At 34.7% G+C, this 27,475-nt stretch overlaps 1 protein-coding gene across 1 annotated transcript in view; it reads left to right on the top strand.

The window, feature by feature from the left end:
* The window catches only part of LOC132555029 (inositol 1,4,5-trisphosphate receptor type 1-like), a 148,139-nt gene that overhangs the window by 17,544 nt on the left and 103,120 nt on the right, over window positions 1-27,475 (top strand). Inside the window, exons 2-3 of the mRNA XM_060219366.1 lie at window positions 10,170-10,282; window positions 17,674-17,747. Of these exons, the coding sequence (XP_060075349.1) occupies window positions 10,170-10,282; window positions 17,674-17,747 (187 nt within the window). The remainder of the gene's footprint in view (window positions 1-10,169; window positions 10,283-17,673; window positions 17,748-27,475) is intronic.

Genomic DNA, 27,475 nt, shown 5'->3' with positions numbered 1-27,475 from the left:
AATTAAAAACAAGACATGCATGACACTTTTATTAAAAACAAGACATACATGACACCTTAATTAAAAACAAGACATGCATGGCACTTTAATTAAAAACAAGACATGCATGACACTTTTATTAAAAACAAGACATGCATGACACCTTAATTAAAAACAAGACATGCATGACACTTTAATTAAAAACAAGACATGCATGACACTTTAATTAAAAACAAGACATGCATGACACTTTTATTAAAAACAAGACATGCATGACACCTTAATTAAAACCAACACATGCATGACACCTTAATTAAAAACAAGACATGCATGACACTTTAATTAAAAACAAGACATGCATGACACTTTTATTAAAAACAAGACATACATGACACCTTAATTAAAAACAAGACATGCATGGCACTTTAATTAAAAACAAGACATGCATGACACTTTTATTAAAAACAAGACATGCATGACACCTTAATTAAAAGCAAAACATGCATGACACTTTTATTAAAAACAAGACATGCATGACACTTTTATTAAAAACAAGACATGCATGACACTTTAATTAAAAACAAGACATGCATGACACTTTAATTAAAAACAAGACATGCATGACACTTTTATTAAAAACAAGACATGCATGACACCTTAATTAAAAGCAAAACATGCATGACACTTTTATTAAAAACAAGACATGCATGACACTTTTATTAAAAACAAGGCATGCATGACACTTTAATTAAAAACAAAACATGCATGACACCTTAATTAAAAACAACACTTACATGACACTTTAATTAAAAACAAGGCATGCATGACACCTTAATTAAAAACAAGACATGCATGACACCTTAATTAAAAACAAGACATACATGACACTTTAATTAAAAACAAGACATGCATTACACTTTAATTAAAAACAAGACATGCATGACACCTTAATTAAAAACAAGACATACATGACACTTTAATTAAAAACAAGACATGCATTACACTTTAATTAAAAACAAGACATGCATTACACTTTAATTAAAAACAAAACATGCATGACACCTTAATTAAAAACAACACTTACATGACACTTTAATTAAAAACAAGGCATGCATGACACCTTAATTAAAAACAAGACATGCATTACACTTTAATTAAAAACAAGACATGCATTACACTTTAATTAAAAACAAGACATGCATGACACTTTAATTAAAAACAAGACATGCATGACACCTTAATTAAAAACAACACATGCATGACACTTTTATTAAAAACAAGACATGCATGACACCTTAATTAAAAGCAAAACATGCATGACACTTTAATTAAAAACAAGACATGCATGACACTTTAATTAAAAACAAGACATGCATGACACTTTTATTAAAAACAAGACATGCATGACACCTTAATTAAAAGCAAAACATGCATGACACCTTAATTAAAAACAAGACATGCATGACACTTTAATTAAAAACAAGACATGCATGACACTTTTATTAAAAACAAGACATGCATTACACTTTAATTAAAAACAAGACATGCATGACACTTTAATTAAAAACAAGACATGCATGACACCTTAATTAAAAGCAAAACATGCATGACACTTTTATTAAAAACAAGACATGCATGACACTTTTATTAAAAACAAGACATGCATGACACTTTAATTAAAAACAAGACATGCATGACACTTTAATTAAAAACAAGACATGCATGACACTTTTATTAAAAACAAGACATGCATGACACCTTAATTAAAAGCAAAACATGCATGACACTTTTATTAAAAACAAGACATGCATGACACTTTTATTAAAAACAAGGCATGCATGACACTTTAATTAAAAACAAAACATGCATGACACCTTAATTAAAAACAACACTTACATGACACTTTAATTAAAAACAAGGCATGCATGACACCTTAATTAAAAACAAGACATGCATGACACTTTAATTAAAAACAAAACATGCATGACACCTTAATTAAAAACAACACTTACATGACACTTTAATTAAAAACAAGGCATACATGACACTTTAATTAAAAACAAGACATGCATTACACTTTAATTAAAAACAAGACATGCATGACACCTTAATTAAAAACAAGACATACATGACACTTTAATTAAAAACAAGACATGCATTACACTTTAATTAAAAACAAGACATGCATGACACCTTAATTAAAAACAAGACATACATGACACTTTAATTAAAAACAAGACATGCATTACACTTTAATTAAAAACAAGACATGCATTACACTTTAATTAAAAACAAAACATGCATGACACCTTAATTAAAAACAACACTTACATGACACTTTAATTAAAAACAAGGCATGCATGACACCTTAATTAAAAACAAGACATGCATTACACTTTAATTAAAAACAAGACATGCATTACACTTTAATTAAAAACAAGACATGCATGACACTTTAATTAAAAACAAGACATGCATGACACCTTAATTAAAAACAACACATGCATGACACTTTAATTAAAAACAACACATACATGACACTTGAATTAAACACAAAACATGCATGACACTTTAATTAAAAACAACACATACATGACACTTTAATTAAAAACAACACATGCATGACACTTTAATTAAAAACAAGACATGCATGACACTTTTATTAAAAACAAGACATGCATTACACTTTAATTAAAAACAAGACATGCATGGCACTTTGATAAAAAAACAAGACATCCATAACACTTTAATAAAAAACAAGTAATCTTGTAACTGAATTTTGGATCACTCTAAATGATAGAGCAGTCAGCTATTTTTTTTAACCGTTCTATTTAGGGTTGTAGACGTTGATACGTCCTGTTAGACTCGCCTACAAACCCTATTACATCGATACATCAAGCTAAGATCAATCTAGTGATTTACTACATTATATTGTAGATAACTGAAGGTGTGAATTTAAACGGTCATTTCAAACAATTTATTGTCCTTCGCTAACGTCATTAACTATGATTAAATATTGATTATGATATGATATTTTTGCCAGTAGCGAAACTTACCCGATAATAGTTCTCGTCTTCATGGGATTGATAAAAGGTTTTGCCAGGAATGTATACACGGTAACTGTTTGATGTATAGGGACGTGTTAGTTTCAACAGAACACACGGTAGGACATACTGGAAAGAGTCCTTGCCTTTGTCTTGCACTAGACATTCAATTCTTACATAATACACCATTTTACGAGTTGTTCTCGATAATAAATTGTTCTTGAAAAGATGCCAAGAACTCTTCGATGAGACAACATCGGTATAAAAAATATAAACATATAAAAAAGAAGTCTATCCTCACTTTGATGTAAGCTGGTAGATCGTCACTCGGTCAAAAAAAATACTGTGTAAATCATACTTCTGCCAGGTGTGAGTTTTGAAATGTTCAACCCGTGGGTAGACATTTTAAGTATACATGCTCAAAAAGTCGCAATGAAATTGAAACAATGTAAAGACTCGTCTTCATCAACATGTCTCCTGATTTTTGATGGAATTTTCTTTTCGTGTTTGGATTTCCTTTAAATAATTTGAATTACACACAAATGATTCCTTTTCTGGATTGACGTAAAGAAAAAGTAAATACTTCATTAACAAAAAAAGTTTCACACGGAGACCATTACTAAAGTGCAGGAAGAATAAGACCAGGTGATCCGGAAGGTAAGTCACCACATAAATTTTGTGAAATCGAAATCATAACACTTCTCTACAAATCTTTGGAAAGGTGATCTGGTTGGTTTCACTGTAGGAAACATTGCGACTGATTTAGAAGAAACGTTGATGACGAAGATCTCTATATCAATTTTTTTGAAATCATTAATCGTATTTTTTCTAATCAACCCGTTTCCCATTTTGAGAACGTGCCATTACCTGGATTGACGTTTGTTCATTTTGCGAGTGAATTATAATTTTGTTGAAGGTGTTTTCCTGTTTAGGAAACTGTGTTGTGTATCTTAGCCGTTGTGTACGATGTATATACAGTGTATTTATTCCTCATTCCAATCAATTAACGATGATAATTTATAAATCTACTTTAACGTTTCCCTTCCTTCATACTAGTCTCATTCTCTTTGTGCGTTTTCTAGGGTTTCCATGTAAATCTTTGTTATATCTTAATCTGGTTTCACGGATCTTGATTGTGTATAATATTAAATAAACAGCAGATCTGATCATTATAGTTGTCGGAATAGTAGACGGTAGAAAACTTAATCGGGATTTTTACGTGGTACGTATGGAAGGAATATCGTGGTAATATCATGTGAGGAATAGAAGTGGTATTGATGTGTTGTACGGCTGTAAGGATATCGTGGTGTCGGGTGATAGAATGTGGACAGATACAGATATACAGGGTACGGGTGATAGAGGTATCATGGTAACTTGGATGTAGGACGATGTAAGGATATTGTGGTGTTGGGTGATGGAAGCGGGACAGATACAGATATACAGGGTACGGGTGATAGAGGTATCATGGTAACTTGGATGTAGGACGATGTAAGGATATTGTGGTGTTGGGTGATGGAAGCGGGACTGATACAGATATTCATGGTACGGGTGATAGGGGTATTATGGTGACCTGTTTGGGAACAATCCAGTAAATCGTAACTTTTATGGTAAAATTGAGTTATAATCTAACATAATGGACGATTTCTATAGGATTAAATTGATATCAAACAGCATTAGGTATCGAATGGTAGGGAGGAGGTAATTATCTGTAGGTCGGGACCATATGTACAATAGCTACTACTGCAGCCGATTTCGTAACGCCCACATACAAGTTCTCACCAATCACTTTATCAATTTCGGCCTTCAGAGCTAGTGTCTGTGTTGTTGGCTCGTCGTCAATTTCGTTAAATATAATTTGAAAAAGAGAGTAACGTGAAAGTAAACCAATTTGTTGGAACCAAATGTGTGAATGCTGTCATAATAGTGTTTAGTAAATAGATTCACTGATTCAGAAATGTGTCTGTTTTCGTGGTGTGCAGTTTTTGTTATCGCAGGTTATGTAACGATCAGGTGAGAAATTTTTATCCCCGCTAAGGTTGATTACTTTACAATCTTCCCCTGTGTGTTCTTCCGTCAGTATTACGTATTTAAATCCTAGGTACCATGTCAACAGAAAGTGAACTCGTTCCAAACATACGCCAGGCGAGTGCTCAATCGTTTATATCTGAAAGGTCAGTGGCAGTATACCGGTTCATTATACGATGAAAATTTGAATTTTGATATCGTTACTATGACGACAGGAAAGATAACGACAGTTGAGGTCTATAGACGACATTAATTGTTCCCTGACACCTGTGTACATTGAAATCCTTCGTTAAGTTGAACACGTAGACCATACTTCACATCTGGTCGATTTAGTGTAAAAACACAGATAATATAGGTGTCAAAAGTTTTTTTCTAATTCCTAAGATTCCGGATGTTTGCTTACAGGATAACTAGATCATACAATATATGTGCTATTTTGCCAACTGTCTCGAACTCCGAAGGTAAAGAAGTAGTAAATAAAATCAATGGTATATCTCTACCATTTTGTTGTTGTTGTAGATGTCATGTACGAAATGATTTACTAATGTGATGTTTATTTTCATGTGGAGCATCTGACAGACCAGCTAATAATGTCTACCAACATGTACCCCCTGAAATCCCCAAAGATTAATGTATAATGGTAGCACACCAGCCGAAAGACTTTCCCTGCAGGGTCAGCTTCATCATATGGTAACAATCGTTTGTTGTTCAAGTGTTACTCGTTAATTACATCCGGGTTTTTATGGACTTATCTTTACTCCATTAGTTGTCTAGGGCGTGTCCAGAACAAGAGCACCCGACGTGTAAACAAAACGTAATTCTAACTCCTTATCGATCTAGTTCAATATAACATAGACCTTTATACAGAGACCCTCCAAACTTACACCCAGTGAAAAACAAAACTTCATGGACGACATAATTTAGGCCAAACAATTGTCTCGTTCTTAGAACTAGGGCATAGTAGTAAAAGGAATAACGAAATCAACTGATAGAGTGTAACTAAACGAACATCAGATTATAGACAAGAGACGAAAACGACAATGTTTCCGATGAAATCATGACAACCATACAACTTTATCATCATCTTTAACATGCCGTATCTCCTAACATTATGGTTGTTGGCCAAGATGTTAAAATTTATCGTTAAAATCGGAATGTCGCATCAGATGCAACGTAAACATCATATACTTCGAAAGCAGGTAGTTGCTATCTAGAAATGGGAAACTTACAACACCTTATGTATATTCACCATATTGTAATATGGCTTCTTGAACGTTGTCTCTGTTGTTTATGTCGTAATTTAGATATATAGGAACTGTCACTTCTTTGATTTCAAATTCTTGAGAGTTTATCCTGTTGACATGGTAAATAAATTGATTGTTATCGGAAGGCAGCATGTTACCAATGAATCTGAAAGCGAAAAAAAAGACTTGTAAGGTCTTTGAAACTTGTTTTGTTTTATCGATAACTTCAGCATTTAATAAATACAAAAACAAGTTGGTCAAGAAACATACCCAGCTTGTAACCATGGGTCCAAATACATGTTAAAAGACCTAAACACAAATTACAATAGATAAATATATTGTCAACCGTAAATTGATAAACCCTCTCTTTCTCACGTTTCATCCAGGATTTTGTTCGAAAACAAACAACGACTTAAGCTAGAAAACGGACGCGCTTTCTAAAATTTTGTTGTCAAGTATTGAGTGTTTTGACGAAGGTTTTTTTTAAATTAATCGACAACGTACCAAAGTGTTGTCATATCATCGTCAAGTCATTTCCGTACATGTGGACTTATGATCTCCAGTTCGTTGCAGTTTTAGAGTATTATATTTCACTAAACTTTCGACGACATGTTGTCGATTTCACATACCTTGATATACGAAGTACGTGTATTTGAGGATAACCAGAACTAGTGTTCATGCCGGTGAAGTGACCCGTGAAGCTCAATACGTATCCCAATCTATTAGCGAAATGATATTGTTTGTGTTGTTTTCCTATCTGATGCTGGGATCCAGTTCTCCGTGGCGTTCAATAAGGTATGAACGTCACTGGGAGTACAGGACACATTTTGAACGAATCGCAATATTCCCTGAATGTACATCATGGCTATTTCAAAGATCGCTTTTAGTGATGTAAGTGAAATACATCAAATTTCCCGCAAAGCATGTGCTTATTGATATGGTATATACGTGTCCATGAACAATAAAAAATAGATTTCAGAAATGATTGTTATATATGTCGCTGCCTTGCAGTAGCTTTTTGCAGTTTTCATGTAGTATGTGCATTATTCTATAGTAGAGTTACGTTACATTAACTGGTCGAGTGGCGTTCATAGGTCTCATGATTGCATTAAGTGAATTTCGAATCCGGTTAACACTGACATGTGCAAATGTAAACAAAAGATGTTTGCTATATTTCAACACAATCTGTTCTTACGACAATACCTAATGCCGCACATGTAATCAGCATTTGTAAAAACGCTAATGAGCACGTGTATTGCCTGTCAGAGTAAACCAGGCATGGCCGTGCCAGTAGCCACTAAACACTTCACCAACACGACTAATGGTCATTGTTGAAGGCTCTGCCGAAGGGTCTCGCCACCTACGGTGGAACAAATCGGTGACTATTTGGTTGTAAGGCAGGACGCCAGACATCTGGAAACACTACCAGTACTATTACATGTAATAACTGCTCCAGTCGTTACAACCTGTATACAGCATGCATGTATGTATGATAGTCTTCTTAAACAAGCACGAGCGAAAGACTGTTGACCTCTAGTTCATTTACGTGTCCAAACGGACACACATGTAAACCAATTTCTCGTATTTTCACGCTCATTTATATATATTAGGTCTATATAGCATACTTATAGGTAGTGATCGTCTATTGTGCCGTCATAATATTAACAGGGGGTGATAGGATGGTTTTCCAAAAGCATTCATTATTCTATCTATTTAACGTGTAAATTGTAGATAGTAATCTTTTATCTGTGATAAAGAATTCGGTAGTAATGAAGACCACAACTCTTTCAAACGCTGTAGTGTGATTAACGGAACCAGTAAATGTTTTACATGGTATAAGAGACCCAATAAGACATGATTAAGATAAACAATGTAAATTGGCTTGGGTTTAATTTTGGACAAATTCTTATTTGGTCCCATATTGTCAAAAGCTTTCCTCAAGGTCTCCTTCTCTTCTTCAGTTGTTCGCGTGTGTGTTATGGTTACGCACAAAATCTTTTGTATTTGTTCTTTTTTATTGGGCATGTTCATCGAGGATTTTTAAAATCTAGGAAGCCACGAGCAAAGAATATATCCAATACAGAGACATATATAAACACTCACCGAGCCTAATGACAAATTCAGATTAACACAACTTCATCATGATTTCAATGTTTTCAATGTTGTTCTTAACCTTTTCCTTCATTAACGATAATTTCACATACAAGTTTCTACACTTAAACTGTACGTGGTGAAAGAGATCAAGTCAACTAGATTTTGAAATGGTGAGAGAAAAGATGAGAACGTGTAAAATAATCCAAACGTACTATAGTATGCCCATATAACATTACCCTCATATTACCGCCCACTTAGTTTTACCCTCAAAGCAATGCTCACAACACATTACAAAGTGTATAGTACTGTCTAACATTGCCCACACAGTACTACTCACACATTGTGCTGCCCTTGTCAGGATTTAATATGTCTGTTTTATGAATGGGCGCTGTCTTGTGATGGTTTTAACAATGACCGATGAAAGTGACTGCGGAAAAAATGAAAATAAAATAATAGGCAAGAGTTACTTATGCTGAAGTGATAATTCTGATGTTGCTGAAGCATGCGACCTTTGACCCGAGCATTTGCGTACGGAAATGAGAACAGATGTCCATTCCGTAATAGTGAGGTAATTGATGAAGAGACCAGCCGTTCAGTCTTTGGACTATTGTCTATACTACAATGGTGCGGTAATACTTTGTAATATATTGGGACGGAGAACTTCTGTTGGATATTAATTATATAACTTGGTAGTCGCTGAAACGTCCACACGGAAGTAAGACTGGACAGCAAATCAGAAGGAATCGTATACAGTAAGGTCTATATGGCAGTGAACAGCAGAGGTTTTATATCTCAGATGAAATATGAGAAATATGAGTGATGTGAGTATAAATGTATATACCGTCTGATTGTGTGTCTTAGTAGGATGAATTAAACAGCCGGGTGATTGACAGGAATGAAGAGATATCACACACGGACATTAGTTAATATTCTGTGAATGATGTACACAACACGTATCATCATCATTATATGTGAACGCACGTGAAATCATTCCGTGTTGTATAAAGTGACAATCCAGCAGGTATCGATGAAAAATCAATATAATCAATAGCTATCAATACCGGTAAATGTGACCACTCTATTTGCGGTAAAATTGGAGATATACACCTTCTGAAACGTCGGATGTCCTTCTTCGGAACTTTACAAGTTCCCGGCGTTGTAAACTCAGGATAATCCCTATTAACTATTGGTTTATATATGACTGCCCCGAGTGTTAAACTGACAACACGCAGTCCTTCCAAGTTGGGGACAAAAATGATCATCTCTCGGTATTTGTCCCTCCCAGGGGTGATGTTTGATGACAAACATCGTCTCCTCCCCTGTAGCGGGTTGCCACCTCTGCATCACGGTGGCGCCAATGATATTAAAGCTCCTTGATGCCACCGCCTATATCAATCATTGCATGTTGGAAAGCGCTTATTTTACAGGCGAGAGCATACCTTACGACACAGCTAACTAGTAGTGTACTTTGTTTACATGGAATATTGATAATAAACTTGCTGTGATTAATTGCATTCATGTGTGACGGTATATGATAACTATATATGATTGTTACTAGATTATATTGTTATTAGTTATAAAGGCGGACAGGCATCAATAAACAAGCCAAACAAAGTAGTCTTCCTTGATGCGTGACAACGTGTAAACGGTCATAGTATTCTGAACCTGGATTATTCTTCTTCAAACGTAAATTGTGTGGATGATATATATATATTGTGATACGGGAGTTACATATTTGACACACCTGTGAAATTCGTACCTGAGGTATGTTCTGATTTTTCAGCTGCACGGATACACCCAGGAGAAGCCGGGGATGGGGGAGTATCTGTGTATTGGTGATTACATCTCTCTCTACTGCGAGGAAACGGAAGGATATGTTTACAGCGGTCAGTCAAGGTAAGACTGTAGGCTAGGCTAATTTTCCCGGGGGTCCCGGGCTTGGACTTTTGTGATAGTACATGATACAAACACGTTTCACATTTGCATATTTATGATAAAGCATTGAACAAAACAGAATGACGACAACCAGTTTTAAAAAGATTTTTGTGAGACTGTACGTAATCATATACAACTTAATGAATTATCAAAAATAATATATACTCGGCACACAAATCATCCGTACCATACGTACAATATTCAATAATTGTTGTTAAGAAGGTCAGACGAAAATGGAAAACAATAAAGTAGAAAAGGAGGTAGATTTAACAGGTGTCAAACAGTCAACGGGATTGTACTTCGGGCATCGATCAAGTACATTGGCATTTGTTATGACTGGGAATTATCTTGCCGCAGGCATTACGCAGAGAGAAAGAAAGATAAATGTAGTTATGTATTATTTAATAAATGGTTAAATCATTTGCCTTGACGAACTGATGTATTCAACTCGAGCTATATTGAAATTGATTTTTATGGAATTTGAAATAATTAAAGGTGAACATTTTCGGTTAATATCAACTGTGTCGCCTTCACCTTAGATAACCTGTCATTACCTCCAATAATAGCTCTGTTTTCGGTTAATATCAAAGTCGTCTTCACCTTGGAGAACGGACTTGCGTATTCAACACGAGCTTATAGAAAATCATTTCTATGGAATTTGAAATAATTAAAGACGAACATTTTCGGTTAATATCAACTGTGCCCTCTCCACCTTAGAAAACATGTCATTACCTATAATAATTACTTATTTTTTGGTTAATATGAACTGCGTCATTTTCACCTTAGATAACCTGTCATTACTTCCAATAATAATTGTGTCTATCCACGAAATTCGGTTGGAAATTCCAAGGAAAGTTTGCACCCAGTAGCCTCTCCAATTAGTTCAGTACTGGTATAGTAGTTAGCTAAGGTTAAAGCCAGCATCGTTAGACAGCCAATAGGGTCTTAGGATCTGGACATGTCGGTTTCATTTTAATTCTGAGCGAAGTATCTTATTGACTTTTACCTGTCTTTAATGACTGGTTTGCATTTCCAAGTTTTTTGAAAATCCCAACAGGACATCTTAACTTATGGTATCCCGGGCTTGTTTTTGAAGGTATACATTGTATGTGAATTATAAAGATATTGAAAAATCCCTTTCTAAACATCGACATTCTCAAAACTTTTGGGTTAAGTTTATTTTAAACAAACTGTGATTAGACATTCAGAAAATACTGTGTTTTTATTTTCAATAATTTTTTTTCCTTTTGTCACTTATCAGTACATGTAACGTTCACAGCTCTATGGGAAATCTTCAAATATATAATGACTTTGTAACGCTCACACCTCTATGGGAAATCTACAAATATATAATGACTTTGTAACGATCACAGCTCTATGGGAGATCTACAAATATATAATGACTTTGTAACGCTCACAGCTCTATGGGAGATCTACAAATATATAATGACTTTGTGACGCTCACACCTCTATGGGAGATCTACAAATATATAATGACTTTGTAACGATCACAGCTCGATGGGAGATCTACAAATATATGATGACTTTGTAACGATCACAGCTCGATGGGAAAGCTACAAATATACCATGACGTTAATGTATTTTGACAACTTTTAAGTTATTTCAAGTATGAATAGCTCGATTTAAACCAACTTAAGTATCCTTTACCAGGAAGGGAGTCACTGCTATTTCCAGTCGGTTTCTAGGGAGGGAGATAGATATTACTGAGTCACTTGAAAAACGGTTGGAGTCGATTTCGTGAGACTGACTCTGTACAAATTACTTATAATTAAAATCAACAAGAATGTGACTTGTTGTTGAGTAATAGTTACTACAGAAACCCGGATGTACCGTCCTTTGTTACATTTCACGGAAAATATACTGTTTCTTGTTGTGAAACTGAAAATAATGTGTCATAGCGTCAGATGGTGCGAAAACCTTCATGCACTTTCACATCAATGAAAAATTACATTCGACAAACATTTGCAGTATATGCATAAAGTCTATCTGATACATGTGGATGGATTGATTTATGTAGTGTACTACCAGTCCGTGGATTTTTCGTATACATCATATATAGCACGTCCTTGGAGTTACAGTGTAGCTGTGTGTGCTGTTAACATGTGCTCGTAAACGCCGTCTCCGGTGTTGGTCATCTGTGCATACATCCAAACTGACCACCACCCGGTGACCGGAAGTATCAGCCAACACATCTGGTCTTCCACTTTAATGGTCTTTGAGAATATATATTGTATACTGACCAAGGAAGGCTCGCTACCTGAACAGCATGATTCCAGATGGTTGTTTCTTCCGGATCGTTAAAGTATATCTATTGTGACAGTTTTACCAGTATCTATACAGGGTTTAGTCAGTCATCATTCCTCCGGAAGTTAGCTATATATCACCGGATATAAGTCTAAAATACTGAAGGAACACATGGTTTGATAGTCCCATCGTCAGCAGGGCGCAATGTCTCCTGCCGTCCCGGAACTTCTTACCGGAAACACCTTTTACCATCTTTCATTTTTACACCATTCGTTAAAAACACATCATAGAACCTTTGGTAATTAACAATATCTTTTGCAATCACAATAAGTCCCCAACTTTTCAAGTTGAAGGAACACATCTCTTATTTTTGTGTACACGAAATCTAAGTGATTAACATTTGGGGTTCCCTGTTGCCGTAAATACACAAATTTCACTACCTTTTACCTCCGAATGATTTTATCTTTAATTGTATTTCACATTTTTATGACAACCTTAACATTGACAATTTCTGAGATACATTTGAAAACAACAATTGTTTCTCATCAGTCTTTTCTCAAAATTCTCTGTAGCAACCTTCAATGTATGTTGTAAATGAAAATCTGAAAATAAAATATTGTTTAAACCAAAAGCAACCTTCAACAAATATCTTCCTGGTTTCCGTAATGTATTTTTCTACAATGGCATTCGATGACAGTGGAAGATTTCTGTATCAAAAGAGAGGAAGATTTTGCAACATCTTTAATTCTTCCTTGTTAGTAAAAAATAATTTATTGTTATCTGAAACGTTTTATTTGTTGTCAGTAAACGACTGTGTTCTCTGCTTAATTCCCTTATTTGGAGAACATGCCGTAAGATGATTTACATAAAACCCTGTCCGCTGAAGTTTTGTTTCTCTGTTTTGTTTACATGAAACACACACGTGTACTCTAATAATGTCCGCTTTGTTTCACTCGCCATTTCACGGAAGCATGTAGATTCAAATTCTTGAATTCAAACCTACTTTAAGCCGTTTTACTTTTGTTTAAAATTAAAATTCTAAATATTAGAACCGAACTTATTGGTACTATTTAGTACTCCTATGTTTTATGGTACTTTTTGGTACTCCTATGTTTTATGGTACTGTTTGGTACTCCTATGTTTTATGGTACTGTTTGGTACTCCTATGTTTTATGGTACTGTTTGGTACTCCTATGTTTTATGGTACATTTTGGTACTCCTATGTTTTATGGTACTGCTTGGTTTTCCTATGTCTTATGATACGTTTTTATACTACTATGTTTTATGGTACATTTTGGTACTCCTATGTTTGATGGTACTTTTCGGTACTCCTATGTTTTATGGTACTTTTTGGTACTCCTATGTTTTATGGTACTTTTTGGTACTCCTATGTTTTATGGTACTTTTTGGTACTCCTATGTTTGATGGTACTTTTCGGTACTCCTATGTTTTATGGTACTTTTTGGTACTGTTTGGTACTCCTATGTTTTATGGTACTGTTTGGTACTCCTATGTTTGATGGTACTTTTTGGTACTCCTATGTTTTATGGTACTTTTCGGTACTCCTATGTTTTATGGTACTTTTTGGTACTCCTATGTTTGATGGTACTTTTTGGTACAGTGTTCTCGTATTTGCATATCAGTATCTATACTTTTTATGTAGGTCTGCAGCTTATCCAAATGATCTCAAGTATTCAGTTTTTTATCAGTCAGAAACGAATCCAAATTCGTTCCTCCGTGTACCATGACGTCGATATAGCTCTCTCAGAGAAACGACACAATGGGTCCCATGATGTCAAAACCGAGATACAAACTATTATACCACAAGGTAGAGAAAATTAATGGGCCGACACCAGGCAAAAACTACCCTGTTACAAATGATATACATTTTCTTCCTTTGTGTATTTTCGTCTTGTTCTTTTTTTTATTCATTCTACGACTGATAGTAAATAAAATTAGTCCCATTTTTCTTATAACACATTATCTTCTTCAGCTGAGGTCACTGAATATTGAAAAATAAAACGCTACGGATGGTTGGCCTTGAAAGCTTTAGTTCAGAGACAAGACAGAAACGCTTGGCTTACTCCGAGATTTCTTACTTTTGCTATATGGAAATTTTCTCAATGTATTTACATAAATACACTCAGATTTAATATCTCTGCATGATTTATCTCTGGATACGTCCCGCCATGGAAGAGACATGGAGACAATGTTCCGAGCAAATCATTAAAAACAAAGATGCTTTTATAACTTACAATATTTATGTGATTTTAAACTCATATTTTCTAGGAATTATCTGATATAAACAATGTCCAATATAGAATTTCATATCCGTCTTGAAATGAATGGTACATTTTATGGGGATTTTCGAAGTATGTCAAATTAATACATATTGAAAACAGGAAGTGGATTACAGAGATAGTCCTTGGTATCCATAATGTCGATCATTTCTTCTGTTAGACAGAAAGATTTCTTAATCAGAGATACCCTTGGTAAACTGGAAAATGACCATTTCCATACAGAGGTACACTGTCTTAAGTCGATCATTTCCCAAACAGACACACCTTAGTTAACAGGAAGTTGATGATTTCCCAAACAGACACACCCTAGTTAACAGGAAGTTGATGATTTCCCAAACAGACACACCCTAGTTAACAGGAAGTTGATGATTTCCCAAACAGACACATCCTAGTTAACAGGAAGTTGATGATTTCCCAAACAGACACACCCTAGTTAACAGGAAGTTGATGATTTTCCAAACAGGCACACCTTAGTTAACAGGGAGCAGATCATTTTCCAAATAGACACACCTTAGTTAACAGAAAGTTGATAATTTCCCAAATAGACACACCTTAGTCAACAGAAAGCTGGTCATTCCCATCAAATTTATTTCCACCTTGGTAAACAAAACGTCAGATATCTCCCACTTACAGATATCTCCTTATGGACAGGAAGTTAATTTCTAAACACAGAGAAAACCCCGGATAAACAGGAAGTCAACCTTTTCTCACGTTACCAAGTCAAGATCTATAGCTAAGCAGTTCAGATTCGACAATCCTTATGGTATAGAGAAATGAAATCATAAACCTTGACAACTTCACCTTCAATAATGACACGACATGAAATGGAATCTAGATTTAAGAAATAATTTGAAAAATGTACTTTTGGTTTTCATTTTTGCTCGTACTGACTTACAAAACAGGCCCGTTATCTCCAAAATAACCACAAGCGTCACGGCATCAGGTGGTCCCCGCATAACGATACGCTTAACCGAGAAGTTAAATTGGCACTCCCTCTCTAAATGTTAAAATCTTCAAATAAATTGTATGAATCACTAGGAATAAAAAGGTTAAAACTATTTCAAACATTTTCGTCTAACTTATTGACAGATGTAAATCGTATGAGTAACAGCTAATTAATTTGCATTCGCCAAAAGGAAACTTTTGTCCATCTGAGAAACTTAAGTGAATCGCGTCAGGAATAGAGATACTATTACAACTCTCTCACCAAGCCAAAGACGGTTATATCCCAAACGTCACAGAATGATAAAGACAGGAATCGTGAGACTTCTTAACCTACTGCAATCCTTGTTCTGATGACTGTATCACTAATTAATTGTTTTCCATCTTGGGTTTCTCTGTGTCAGAAAATTGAAAACCAAGTTTAAAATAGAAAGAGGACGTGTGTATTGTAATTGTAACTTTACAACTTTAGAAAAAAAAATGTTTATTTATTTATTTATTTTTTTTTAGTTTGAAAAAGTTTTCAAAGACACTTTGGTTTCCGTCCGGTAGAAATGCCGGTTTAATACATATAAATATATATCATTGTGTTCGGAGAAACTGTTAAGTGACCACTAGGTACAGTTGATGTTACTACGGCTATCGACTGCTGTATGTACATGCAGCGTCACTTTATAGCCATTAATCACCTGATAATACCATGCATCATGCATTGAACAAAGGTTAGCAATGATTTCCGGATACGAAACTATCTCTCGAACTCTCCTGACTTTTCTACCTTGTACCAATAGTACTGTTTCAGTATCTCGGCCTTCACAAATGCTACAGTTGATATATAGTGTGAATTTGGATAGAATTTTTTGGGGAAATAGTTTTTTCTAGACTACTAAGTCTGGTGTTGAATTTTATTGCCGCATCAATGGACCGCACACAAACAAGAAATAAATAAGTATGAACTCATTAGAACCTCAACACAATATTTGTAGAAAAAAAAAAACAAAAAAAAAAAACCGTTATAGTTTATAATACATTTCCTGTGTACACTCGCTACACATGCAGTTACCTCACATAGGTATCTTTTTTTCTATTACCTAGGATTATATAAACGGTTACTCTGGAGTCATTCATTAATCATTCATTAATATAATCTTAGGGATTATAAATGATTTTATTCAAATTATGTGCCGTTAGATGAGGCCTGCTAGACCATCATTATCGTAGTCCGTCGGGAAAAGTTCAGCGGCGCTGGTTCCATATACATATACTTCAATAGCTGTACGGATCCGGACGGGCAACACGAGAATATGTGTTTATTTATTTCATTTTTATTTTATTTTTTCTTTGAAGTTTAAGTTCGAGTTGTTAAAATTACAAAAAAATTAGAAGTTACGACTTGAGAACTTAAATGTTTGTAAAAATATGATTAATTACAAAAGTATTTGCTGTGAAGTTTGAATTCATCCTGTCTGTATGCGTGCTTTTCTAATATAAAGAAAAGGCCATCATCATTATTCACTCACCTTCGTTCACTCCATGCTGATGGTCAGGTTGAAGTTTTACGTTTAACACTATCTAACTACTTCATCTATCCAAACACTGTGCCGGAGTTCTGCTTCGGGAAGGAGTAAAGATAGACATGCAGTGAAATTATATTTGTGAAGATAGAACTTTCGATGAATCAATTGTTTTACATCTTATAGTAGTAAACGATAGTATATTCCAGTCCATATGTTGAAACCCTATAGTGAAGGATTATGTCTGTAGTTTAGGAGAACTTCCCTTTGTTTTAGATACAACCATACCTGTTCTTTGTGTTTGCTAATAGAATTTTCTTATGCATTACAGTTCCTCAAACAATGGATTGTTTGTGTACATTAACCAGGAGAGGAACCGGCCTAAAAACATACCAAACCAACACGGTGAGTATAAGTCACAGTTTTAACCAAACAAACATGGTAAGTTTTAGTCGGCAGTTTTAACCAAACCAACACGGTGAGTTTAAGACACGGGTTTAACCAAACAAACATGGTGAGTGTCAGTCGACAGGTTTAACCAAACCAACATGGTGAGTTTTAGTCGACAGTTTTAACCAAACCAACATGGTAAGTTTTAGTCGACAGTTTTAACCAAACCAACACGGTGAGTATTAGTCACAGGTTTAATGCAAACATGATTTACAATATTGTCTTGTATTGACCAAAATCAGACTTGAGAACTCATTTAGATTCACAATAAATCTGCTGCTTATATTCTGATAACGAAATCAGATTCTGAACGTGTTGATACAAAATGTGACGTTGTCATGGTATTCGGTTCACGGTGTCGAAGTTTGGGCCATATATTGCTGAAAATAAATAGGCGTTAAAAAAACCCAATTATTGACTACCAAACATGTCTCATTGTAATGTCACGTGATTGCGAACTGAGGCCTTCATTCAACATATTTCGTTACTCCATGAGATCACAAATAAGTATTTATATATATGTATATATGGGGTACATAAAACACCACTCAGACACTGGAACATATCTTTGTGCAGTTTCTTTAAAAATATACCTCGTGTCGCCTGTAACGAAGGAAACAGAGCATGGAAACCATCATACACGACTCTGTTGAAATTAACATCTCAATGGCAACGACAAGCAGTATCAATCTAGCACGATACCCACACGTGATCAGTGTCCACGTGATATCCATGGATGTTTTCTGTAGAGGGGTCCCGATTCTAGAATAGATATTGACGAAACAATTTTTAATCTTTATTATCAATATTATTTAATGTATTCATTTACTTCTGCTTTTATGTTCACTTTTTGTACTTTATTTGATCATAGAAAGTTTCATATATGTATTGTAAGACGGAACTTCTGAATTTATTTGTAAATGAAATCGTTTAGTTTTGGTGATGTAATGTTTTACAAAATATCAGGTTACACCTATAATACTAATCAACAGACCAATGACAGTGAAATAAGGATATTTTGCTTCTCCTAAACCATATAAAAATAGACTATGTCTGTGATGACTTCAATAATTAGATAGTAATAGAGCTAATTGTTCGTGAAGTAGATTAAAGGCTTGGCAAGAATGTGTCCGTGCAGGACTTAACAATATGCGTTAGACACGGTTTTATGAGAAACCGTTGGTATATCTTTAAAGTTAAAATAATATTAACAAAATCCGGAGATGCACATGCATTACCAAAATTAAACTGTTTTACTGTAAAGGTAACAAAGGACTGATGTAAGGACAACAAAGACCCCTGTATATAATAAAATCTTGTATATTAATGGTACAACTACGGGGAACCGGAAGTTTCACGGATTGTAACACAGTAGGCGTAAACACACGTACTTGTTGGCAATAGCCATGTTTATTACATATTGAATAATACTAATGTTACATGTACAAAAGCAACATCTCATCAACGAACAGAGTTCATATACTCATACTAGTACTTCATGTTGTGCCTCGTATCAGAACTGTCCCTGTATAAAAACAGTCCTTCTAAGGTATATACACTATACTCACTCCTTATCCTGTTCATCATGGTGTAACCTGTCTGTCCATAGGACTCTGTCCCTATGGCTCTATCCCCACCCCAAAAAACTCCCCTCCTTTTATCTCTATTCTATATGATCTCGTCATAAAAATGCCACGATCTAATGTCCCTAATGAGTTTCTTATCAGGGTGGACTACAGTTTTAAAAGTTAAACTGCCTAATACTTGTTAACCGGGAGAAGTAGATGTCAGTGCTGTCCACCGTAAATACAGTTTTCACACCCGGTCTACCAGATGTTACATAATGACAAAATTAATCCTACAACCAGTCAGTCAGAGATAACTGATGTATGTATCTGATATACACTAATATCGAAATTACATTATGTAACAATATATCTAAACCCTATTTTGTTACATTACGTAATTGATATAGAATACTCCACAATAGTGATACATGTTAACGACCAGCCAGCCAGTTTTACTCATACATGCAGGAGTGTGTTGAGGTTTTGTATGAAACATGTATATAAACTTAATTTTTTTAAAAGGAATTCCACGTGAAAAATACATTAATGAGGCATCTCGTCAGTTGTTCGATTCCGTGTTACGTAATCGTGTAAGTATGTTTACAGTTTCTTGATTACTCGATAAACTGTTTGTGTTTTGAAAACTCTCTACAGTTTCTAGTTCAGCGCCAAATATTGTGCGCCTTGACTAAATTACGCAATGTCCAGGACCTTGTTGGTCTGTTGGAATCACGACAGCATTTAAAGCGACGAAATGCAGTCGAACGTTAAATTATCAAAACAACTAGAATGGACGACAGTATATACATTGAGTAAACTTGTAAAGTTCACAGAGATACACAGCATGTTTAGTAATCAATTAAAGGAAATACCGACATGTCAACAGGATCTGTCTAGATTTAGACTCGAATTCCACGAAACTTGGGTAATACAAGTCTCAGGTTGATGTCCAATCCTAAATAAACATTGTTTACTGGACAAAAAAAATCCTGAGGTAAAAAAAACTGCTTAAATCTAACTAAATGAAAGTTTTACACTAAGAATCAGGAAAAAGTACAAAGGGACAGACCATGTTTTCCGGTAGGGTAATTGTCTCGAAGGTTAGAAGAGTTGCTGGTGTTTTGTTCTATTGTCTATAGCTGATGGGTATCTAGAAAGTCCGCGTATATCGGTGTTATACTAGACTAGGATACAACTTAAAGAAAATGACTCGAGTAAACACAAATAACATTAGATAAAGGAAAAAATATAAATGAAAACGTATGCTAAATTAAAAAAAATTATCCTTTATTTCTCACCAAATCATTAAAAACAAAATTATAGCATATACCTTTACACTATAGTTTACTAAAATAATTTTGATCCTCTTTTTTACTGTAGACAGTTTAAATAATTTCAGTCAAGAGCAATCAAACTTGAGGACACCATGTATTTCACGGAATTTCATATATGTCTCCTGGAATTCTCCATCTCTACACCAATATTACCAGTTTTAGAATAAGAAATCACTCGAATAAAAGTTAAAGTTAAGTGCATAGAATGCACGAGACACAATTTATATATATGGGCTGTTGATGTGAATGGAACTATTTTGAAAATGAAGAAATGTGTATGTAAAGTCATTTTATTGACTCATCTGATGGGAAATTCACTTAATTGAAATACAACAAAACATGTTAACAGATACATAAACAAGAAGATGGTGACTGATCACCAATAATATATCGTGTTTGTATCGATAGTTTCGAGAACGTCCTACAATCCAGGACTTAAACATACTTTTGTCTCGTCCTCTAGAGAAACGTGATGGGTGATTTGATCAGCGATATGGTTAAATACTTTTTATCCATTATATAGACAGATACTATCATTCACGTTCGCTCTTTAAACTCGTTTACTGGAACAGAGTGATGTTGTAAAAATATGAAATGTTTATAATAGGTATAATAATAGTTACAGCGTACCGCAGTACAATGGTAGCATTGTTGAGCTAGATACCTGTGTAAATGACCGGGAACATCTCTCGTCACACCATTAACACAGTTGATTATATCTCAATACTTAAAAATCAGTCAAAATCTGTATATTATTATCATAAATTAAGCTAATATAAATATAGCATTTTTGTCAAATTTTACTAGAACTACTAGAAATTCCAACAAATTTCTTACGTCACCTCGCATAATGAGCGCCTATAACATGACGCGTCAGACAAATTAATGCGCGTTCACCACCTCCCAATAAAAATGCTACCTATGATTTGAACTAACTTACCTTTGACTTCTATGTATCTTTATGATATCTCTAGAATAGGGTTAAACTGACATTAATGATATTGGTGTTTCACACTAGGTAAGAATTTAGCTGAACAAGCTTTACAAAAACTTTAAGGGTATGGTAGCCAATTAGGGCCAGCACTCAAGGCCTATTTACTCATTGTTTATCGACACCACAGCTCTTGAGGTATGACAGTCAGTTATGTAATTTGGTAGCAATTAAGACAAGATGTTTAACAGGTGAGAGGGTGTATCAGTCCGTGAAATATACATCTTGGAGGATTGAGATACGGGATGAAGACAACATTTCTCTTCAGTATACATGGTATAATCAATCACAATTACTCGAAGTACAGTCTTCACATAATGGGTAATGAACAACGAGTAATTAAGTCAGTTTTATATATTTGTCCGAATTTTGTGTGAGTGACCGTAACGTCGATACACTAACTGATAAGAGTACACCCTTAATAATTAGATGATCTTGCGATACAAGGTCATTGTACAAGTTTTAACTGCCCAAATCTACACCATAAACTCCCCATTCCATTCGTCTAGTGGATTAATTGCCGCTATTTTTGTTAACACCATAAACCACATGTGCATTTGAAAGAAAACTAGTTTTACAAAACTTCTAAACGATTCGAGATTTTCAATCTATGATCACTAAAACACCAGAAGTTTATCGACTACTTTTTCCTTATGTAGAAAGCTACATATCACATTATTTTTGATAAGCTGCTTGTACACTGTGGAGCAAACAGTCAAAAAAAGGCATGGTGCCGTAGCTGTATAGTACGGAAGCCTATTCTGGCCACGTTGCGTTTTATTTTAAATCGATATTTCGATATAGTAACTCAATATTTCGAGTTGCTATCTCGAAATTTCGAGATAAAATAAAACACAACGTGGCCGGAATACGCTTCCGTAGTATAGTCTCTAGACAACGAACCGTGTCAGCGCGTATGACCTTGTTTAATACTTAATGAAAGAAATAGAACCTAACACTAAAATGAAGGCAATTCATCTGAATGAAGTTACTAACTGGTACCAGAGGAATGTGTGTAACTTGGCAGTAGATCTAGACTATATTAATGATACAATATACAGAGCTGTACATTTATATGTGGTAGGATTTGTTTATTCAGTTACAAACGCAGATTTCAATTAGTGTAAACAGAACATTATCAATTTACAATATAACAAATGGCATCTCCATGTTAACAAATCATTTTATTAATCCTTAATGAGCGGGATGGACATGATGCCATTTACTTTACAAATACTATAGAATAGAAGTTCTTATAACACAACCAGTAGAAGATTAGAGTGTGAAGTTTCGACGACTACACGATCACCTTCACCATATAAATGATCAGTGTGGAACGTACTAGCACCGACGTACGTAGTTCACGACATGAGTACCCGAATTAGTCTATATTCTGTTTACCATTTCGTCACACTATTTTTGACCTTAGTGTACATAGGTTAATAGTGCAGCCGAAAAAAGCTGACGTCCGTAACATTTACCATCTAGTACACTACGTACGTCAGTTCCTAGTGCGCTTCACACTGGTCATTTGTCTGATGAAGATGACCGTGTAGTCATCGAAACGTCACACTCTAATCTTCTACTGGTTGTGTTATGAGATGAAGGTGACCGTGTAGTGTCGAAACGTCACACTCCAATCTTCTACTGGTTGTGCTATAAGATGAAGATGACCGTGTAGTCATCGAAACGTCACGCTTTAATCTTCTACTGGTTGTGTTATAAGATGAAGATGACCGTGTAGTCATCGAAACGTCACACTCTAATCTTCTACTGGTTGTGTTATAAGATGAAGGTGACCGCGTAGTCATCGAAACGTCACACTCCAATCTTCTACTGGTTGTGTTATAAGATGAAGATGACCGTGTAGTCATCGAAACGTCACGCTTTAATCTTCTATTGGTTGTGTTACAACAACTTCTATTCCATTGACATTACCAACCTGAAGAAAATGTTAAAAAAAAATATACAAATACTTAAATCGGTTATCTGGTAATAATATAGTACACGAGAGTCCAGAGGGATCGTGGGGCCCATCATTGTTTGACCTTAAATTGTTCTTTGAAAGTCGTGTTTTTCCCCGTTTTCGCTCTTAATTACATGAAATTCAAAAACTCCTTCAAGGGGCAATAATAATTTTAACTGTTTCGATCCAAGATGGTCGTCTGTCAGTTATTTTTTCTAATCACAAAATCAAACGGGGACAACTAGGGACCAAGAGGAATCTACATACGAACTTTCAGAAAGATTTTTTTCCGAAAGAGGGACATCTGTTTCATAAGCCGAAGATGGCGGGGACTTGGACAGTGAACAGTATACATACAACAACATCACACGTTTGAACTGTGAATATCAAAATTCCTGTCATAACAGATGAGATCTTGTCAAGTTATCAAGATGATAATGATGAGGTATCTTGTGAGGAAAATTGGCCATCATGGTCGATTGCTGCATGTATATAATGAAGAACAACGTCATTATCGATACATGTCATGCTGTGAATAGCATTTATCCGTGATAGCAATGCTTTGGAAAAAAGTACAGACGACTGTCTGATACTATCTCCAAACTTGGCGTTAACGAGTAAATCATTTGTATCAGACAGTTTTGTTCTATTCGCACAAGTATTATACAAATTCGTTGAAATATTAAAGAACGGTACGTAATCTATAAGAAAGATTTGATATCATTTTGATAGCAAAATGCCATGCCAATTTTATTTATAGCATTACAATACTTGAAACTTAAAGTAGAAATATTGTGGAAATGCAGATTATTTTCTTTGCTAAGAAGGTCTGGAGGAGACACTATAGGTAATTCACAGTGCCCAAAACGGATCTCTAGAGACTCAAATTTGTAAAGTAAACATAATTGCTTATGGTTTGATTTCTAGGTTATTCCGGCAGGCGCTACAACCTAAAAAAATATAGAGGGATAGGAAACGATGCTCAGTGACGAGTGTTCACCGAGTCCATTCTGATCTTACAGAGCTGGACATTTCCCAGCCAATGAGTAAACGATAGTTTCAAAACATCGTTAGGATTTAACGGATCAGTATGTGAGGTCGTTCCGTATTCCGTTTCAATGCTCGTCAGAACTCTCCAATCGGAGGAAAGAAAATACAATAGCAACACTTCTGCGAGAAAGCAAGAGCCCGCGTTTCTTTATAAAGACATTTACTTGCATATAAAAAGTGAATTCCAGAAGATATCGGATGGTAAGCAATTTAAAGCGTGACTTGTTGTATCTGAATAGGTAAGCCTAATAGAAAACATGAAAACGAGTCTCGTCTGTAAACAAAAAAAAAAAAAAAAAAATTCTCATGACACGACGGCAATCCTAAACGGATCTTGATCCTAGTTACATCTTTCCTTCCGAGGCCAGAAATGAAACCAAGAATCCTGTCATGAGAGTGTCATAGTTAAATTTAATATCACTATTTTCCCATGACCCTCTGTTTACATCTCTTGTAGTCATTCTTATGCACATCGGCAGTGCAATGAGTACTAAATGGAAAACTATAATTTCATCAAAAATGATTATAAAGATATTGGATATTGATAAATTCTCAACGTTATGGTGCCCCCCTCCCCCCTTATGTGGACATGCTATAACATCAAATACGCACGCCCTGTTTAACATGTAGGTTGGAAACGTTTTTATTTAGCAGGACCAGGGTTTTTGATTGTGCAGCATATGAAAGGTGGTATGGCAAGTTAAACCTTATCATTGTGTCTTATATAGTGTTGAATATGTCTTACAACTGTGCTCAGGGATGAGCTGTAAGTATTTTGAAAGGTTTTGGTCACTTACCTGATCAAACTGCTCAACAGATTGGGAAATAACTTCTGGACTTGATAGATTTCTATAAAGTTTGTCAAACATGTGAACATATATTATGTTTCCTTTGAATTGTATCTATTTTACACACAGAAAGTGTATTTCACAAAAATTTAGAAATCGTTTTCCATAACATTTGTAATTTTATGTCAAATAGGTTTTTGGTTAAATTATGAACAGCAGGCTTTTCAAAATTGGAATGTGGAGCATGAGGTTATATATTTTCTCTGTTTGCTTTCTACAGGAGTAGAAAAACCTTTCTTTGGAAGATAGAAATCTCTTGCATCACATTGACTATGATGATAGAAAGACATGAGTGGATAAAATTAACATGAGTTTTTAGCTGTTAATCTTGAAATATATTACTTTGAAGAATTTAACTTTTTTGTAGAATGTACATATATTCAATGTGAAGAATAGTCACAAGCAAGAGAAAATATACAAATATGTATTCATGTAGCCATAAAAAATTTATGGAAATTTAACATCCATAAGTAATCTTTTAATCTGTGGAACAGTTGCATCAGGTAAGTGACCAAATGCTTTGGAAATACTTTCGGCCAACCCTATATTTATCAACTTTTTAAAATTTCATGGGGGAGATTTGATGTACTCAAAAATAAAGTATAAATGAAATGTGCTCATGTACGCTCCATTGAAGAAATTACATTATTTTGTAAATGGCTTGTTTTGGGTTGTTCATTCAAATGAAAAAAAAACAGATCTTACAATATAAGAATATTTTAGAAAATTCTCTTGTTGAAAATAGCAAATAATGGGTTAAAAGTCAGGAGTCTTCTTCCTCAATATGGAGATTTGGCAGGAATGCGATCTGTGATCACATTTTTATGAAATATTCAACATTAAGTAAGACAAAATGACATGTTTAACTCTGTGTGCAACTTTTTTCTCTGCTTTGGTATACAAACCCCAGGCCCCACTCAATGGAAACCTCACTTAAGGGGTTTAAGAGGGTGAAATAAGAACTGGTAGGTAGGTGTATGAGAAGTAGTAGGCAGTAGGGGCTGTTTTTGCATGCTTTCTACCATTTGTTTTTGTTTATTGTTTATATTGTATTGTTTTAAACAAAAGCTATTTTCCATTGAGGTTTCTATTTACAGATTTAAAACATCATGTCTCTTCTTAAAGGTAAACAAAGTGTTAGTGCTATGAAATTGGGAATCAAAAGGCTGTCACAAACTTTCAGCCTTCAGCAACATATAGGTGTAATCTTTGTGAGTGATAATTTGATATATTCAAGGTGGTATTGGGTCAAATCAAACCCCAGCAAAGTGATTACAACAAACTATTCTGTTCACCACAAAAGCAAAACGTTTGCTCATGAAAATTTGAACAGTTATACAGTGGTGGCATGCTATATTTTAGTTGATGTTGTGGTGGACAATTAAGACTTAACACCATTTTGAATTGACTGATCAAATTGCATTATTTCTGTTTGTTGTCATTTTATGATTTGCTAGAAAAATATTAGTATGGGAAGATGTAAAGTAGGGACATTTAATTTACATATAAAGAGTAATAGGCCTTATTGTACATACCTGGTATGTAGATTTTCACCATGTAACGTTGTAGCTTACACTCTTTGTAATATGTGTACATAAAAAGATAGCAAAGATGGTTCAAACGTAGTAGCAAATACAGTAAAGTAGGCCATGATTCTGTTTTGGTACGTAGGGGGATAGGTGTACTGTAGTCAAATCTGTAATCAGCACCAGTCGTAATTGTATAGGATTGGTTTTGTAATAGTTGGACTAACAAAGCACTTCCAATAGAGAAACTATTTATTGTATGAGTAACTTATCAATTTATGAAAGATTTATACTTTCTTGTTTTACAGAAAAGAATTGTGTCCATATGTTTCGAATTACATTTTCTATAACGCAACCCTGGACTTGATAGAATTGGCTTTCATAGAAATATGATGACTGA

Source organism: Ylistrum balloti, unplaced genomic scaffold (assembly GCF_031769215.1).
Source record: "Ylistrum balloti isolate Yb309-2 unplaced genomic scaffold, AGI_CSIRO_Ybal_v1 Utg370450, whole genome shotgun sequence".
Taxonomy (NCBI): Eukaryota; Metazoa; Mollusca; class Bivalvia; order Pectinida; family Pectinidae; genus Ylistrum; species Ylistrum balloti.
The sequence above is the reverse complement of the archived record's forward strand: the minus strand, read 5'-3'. Positions and strand labels throughout refer to the sequence as shown.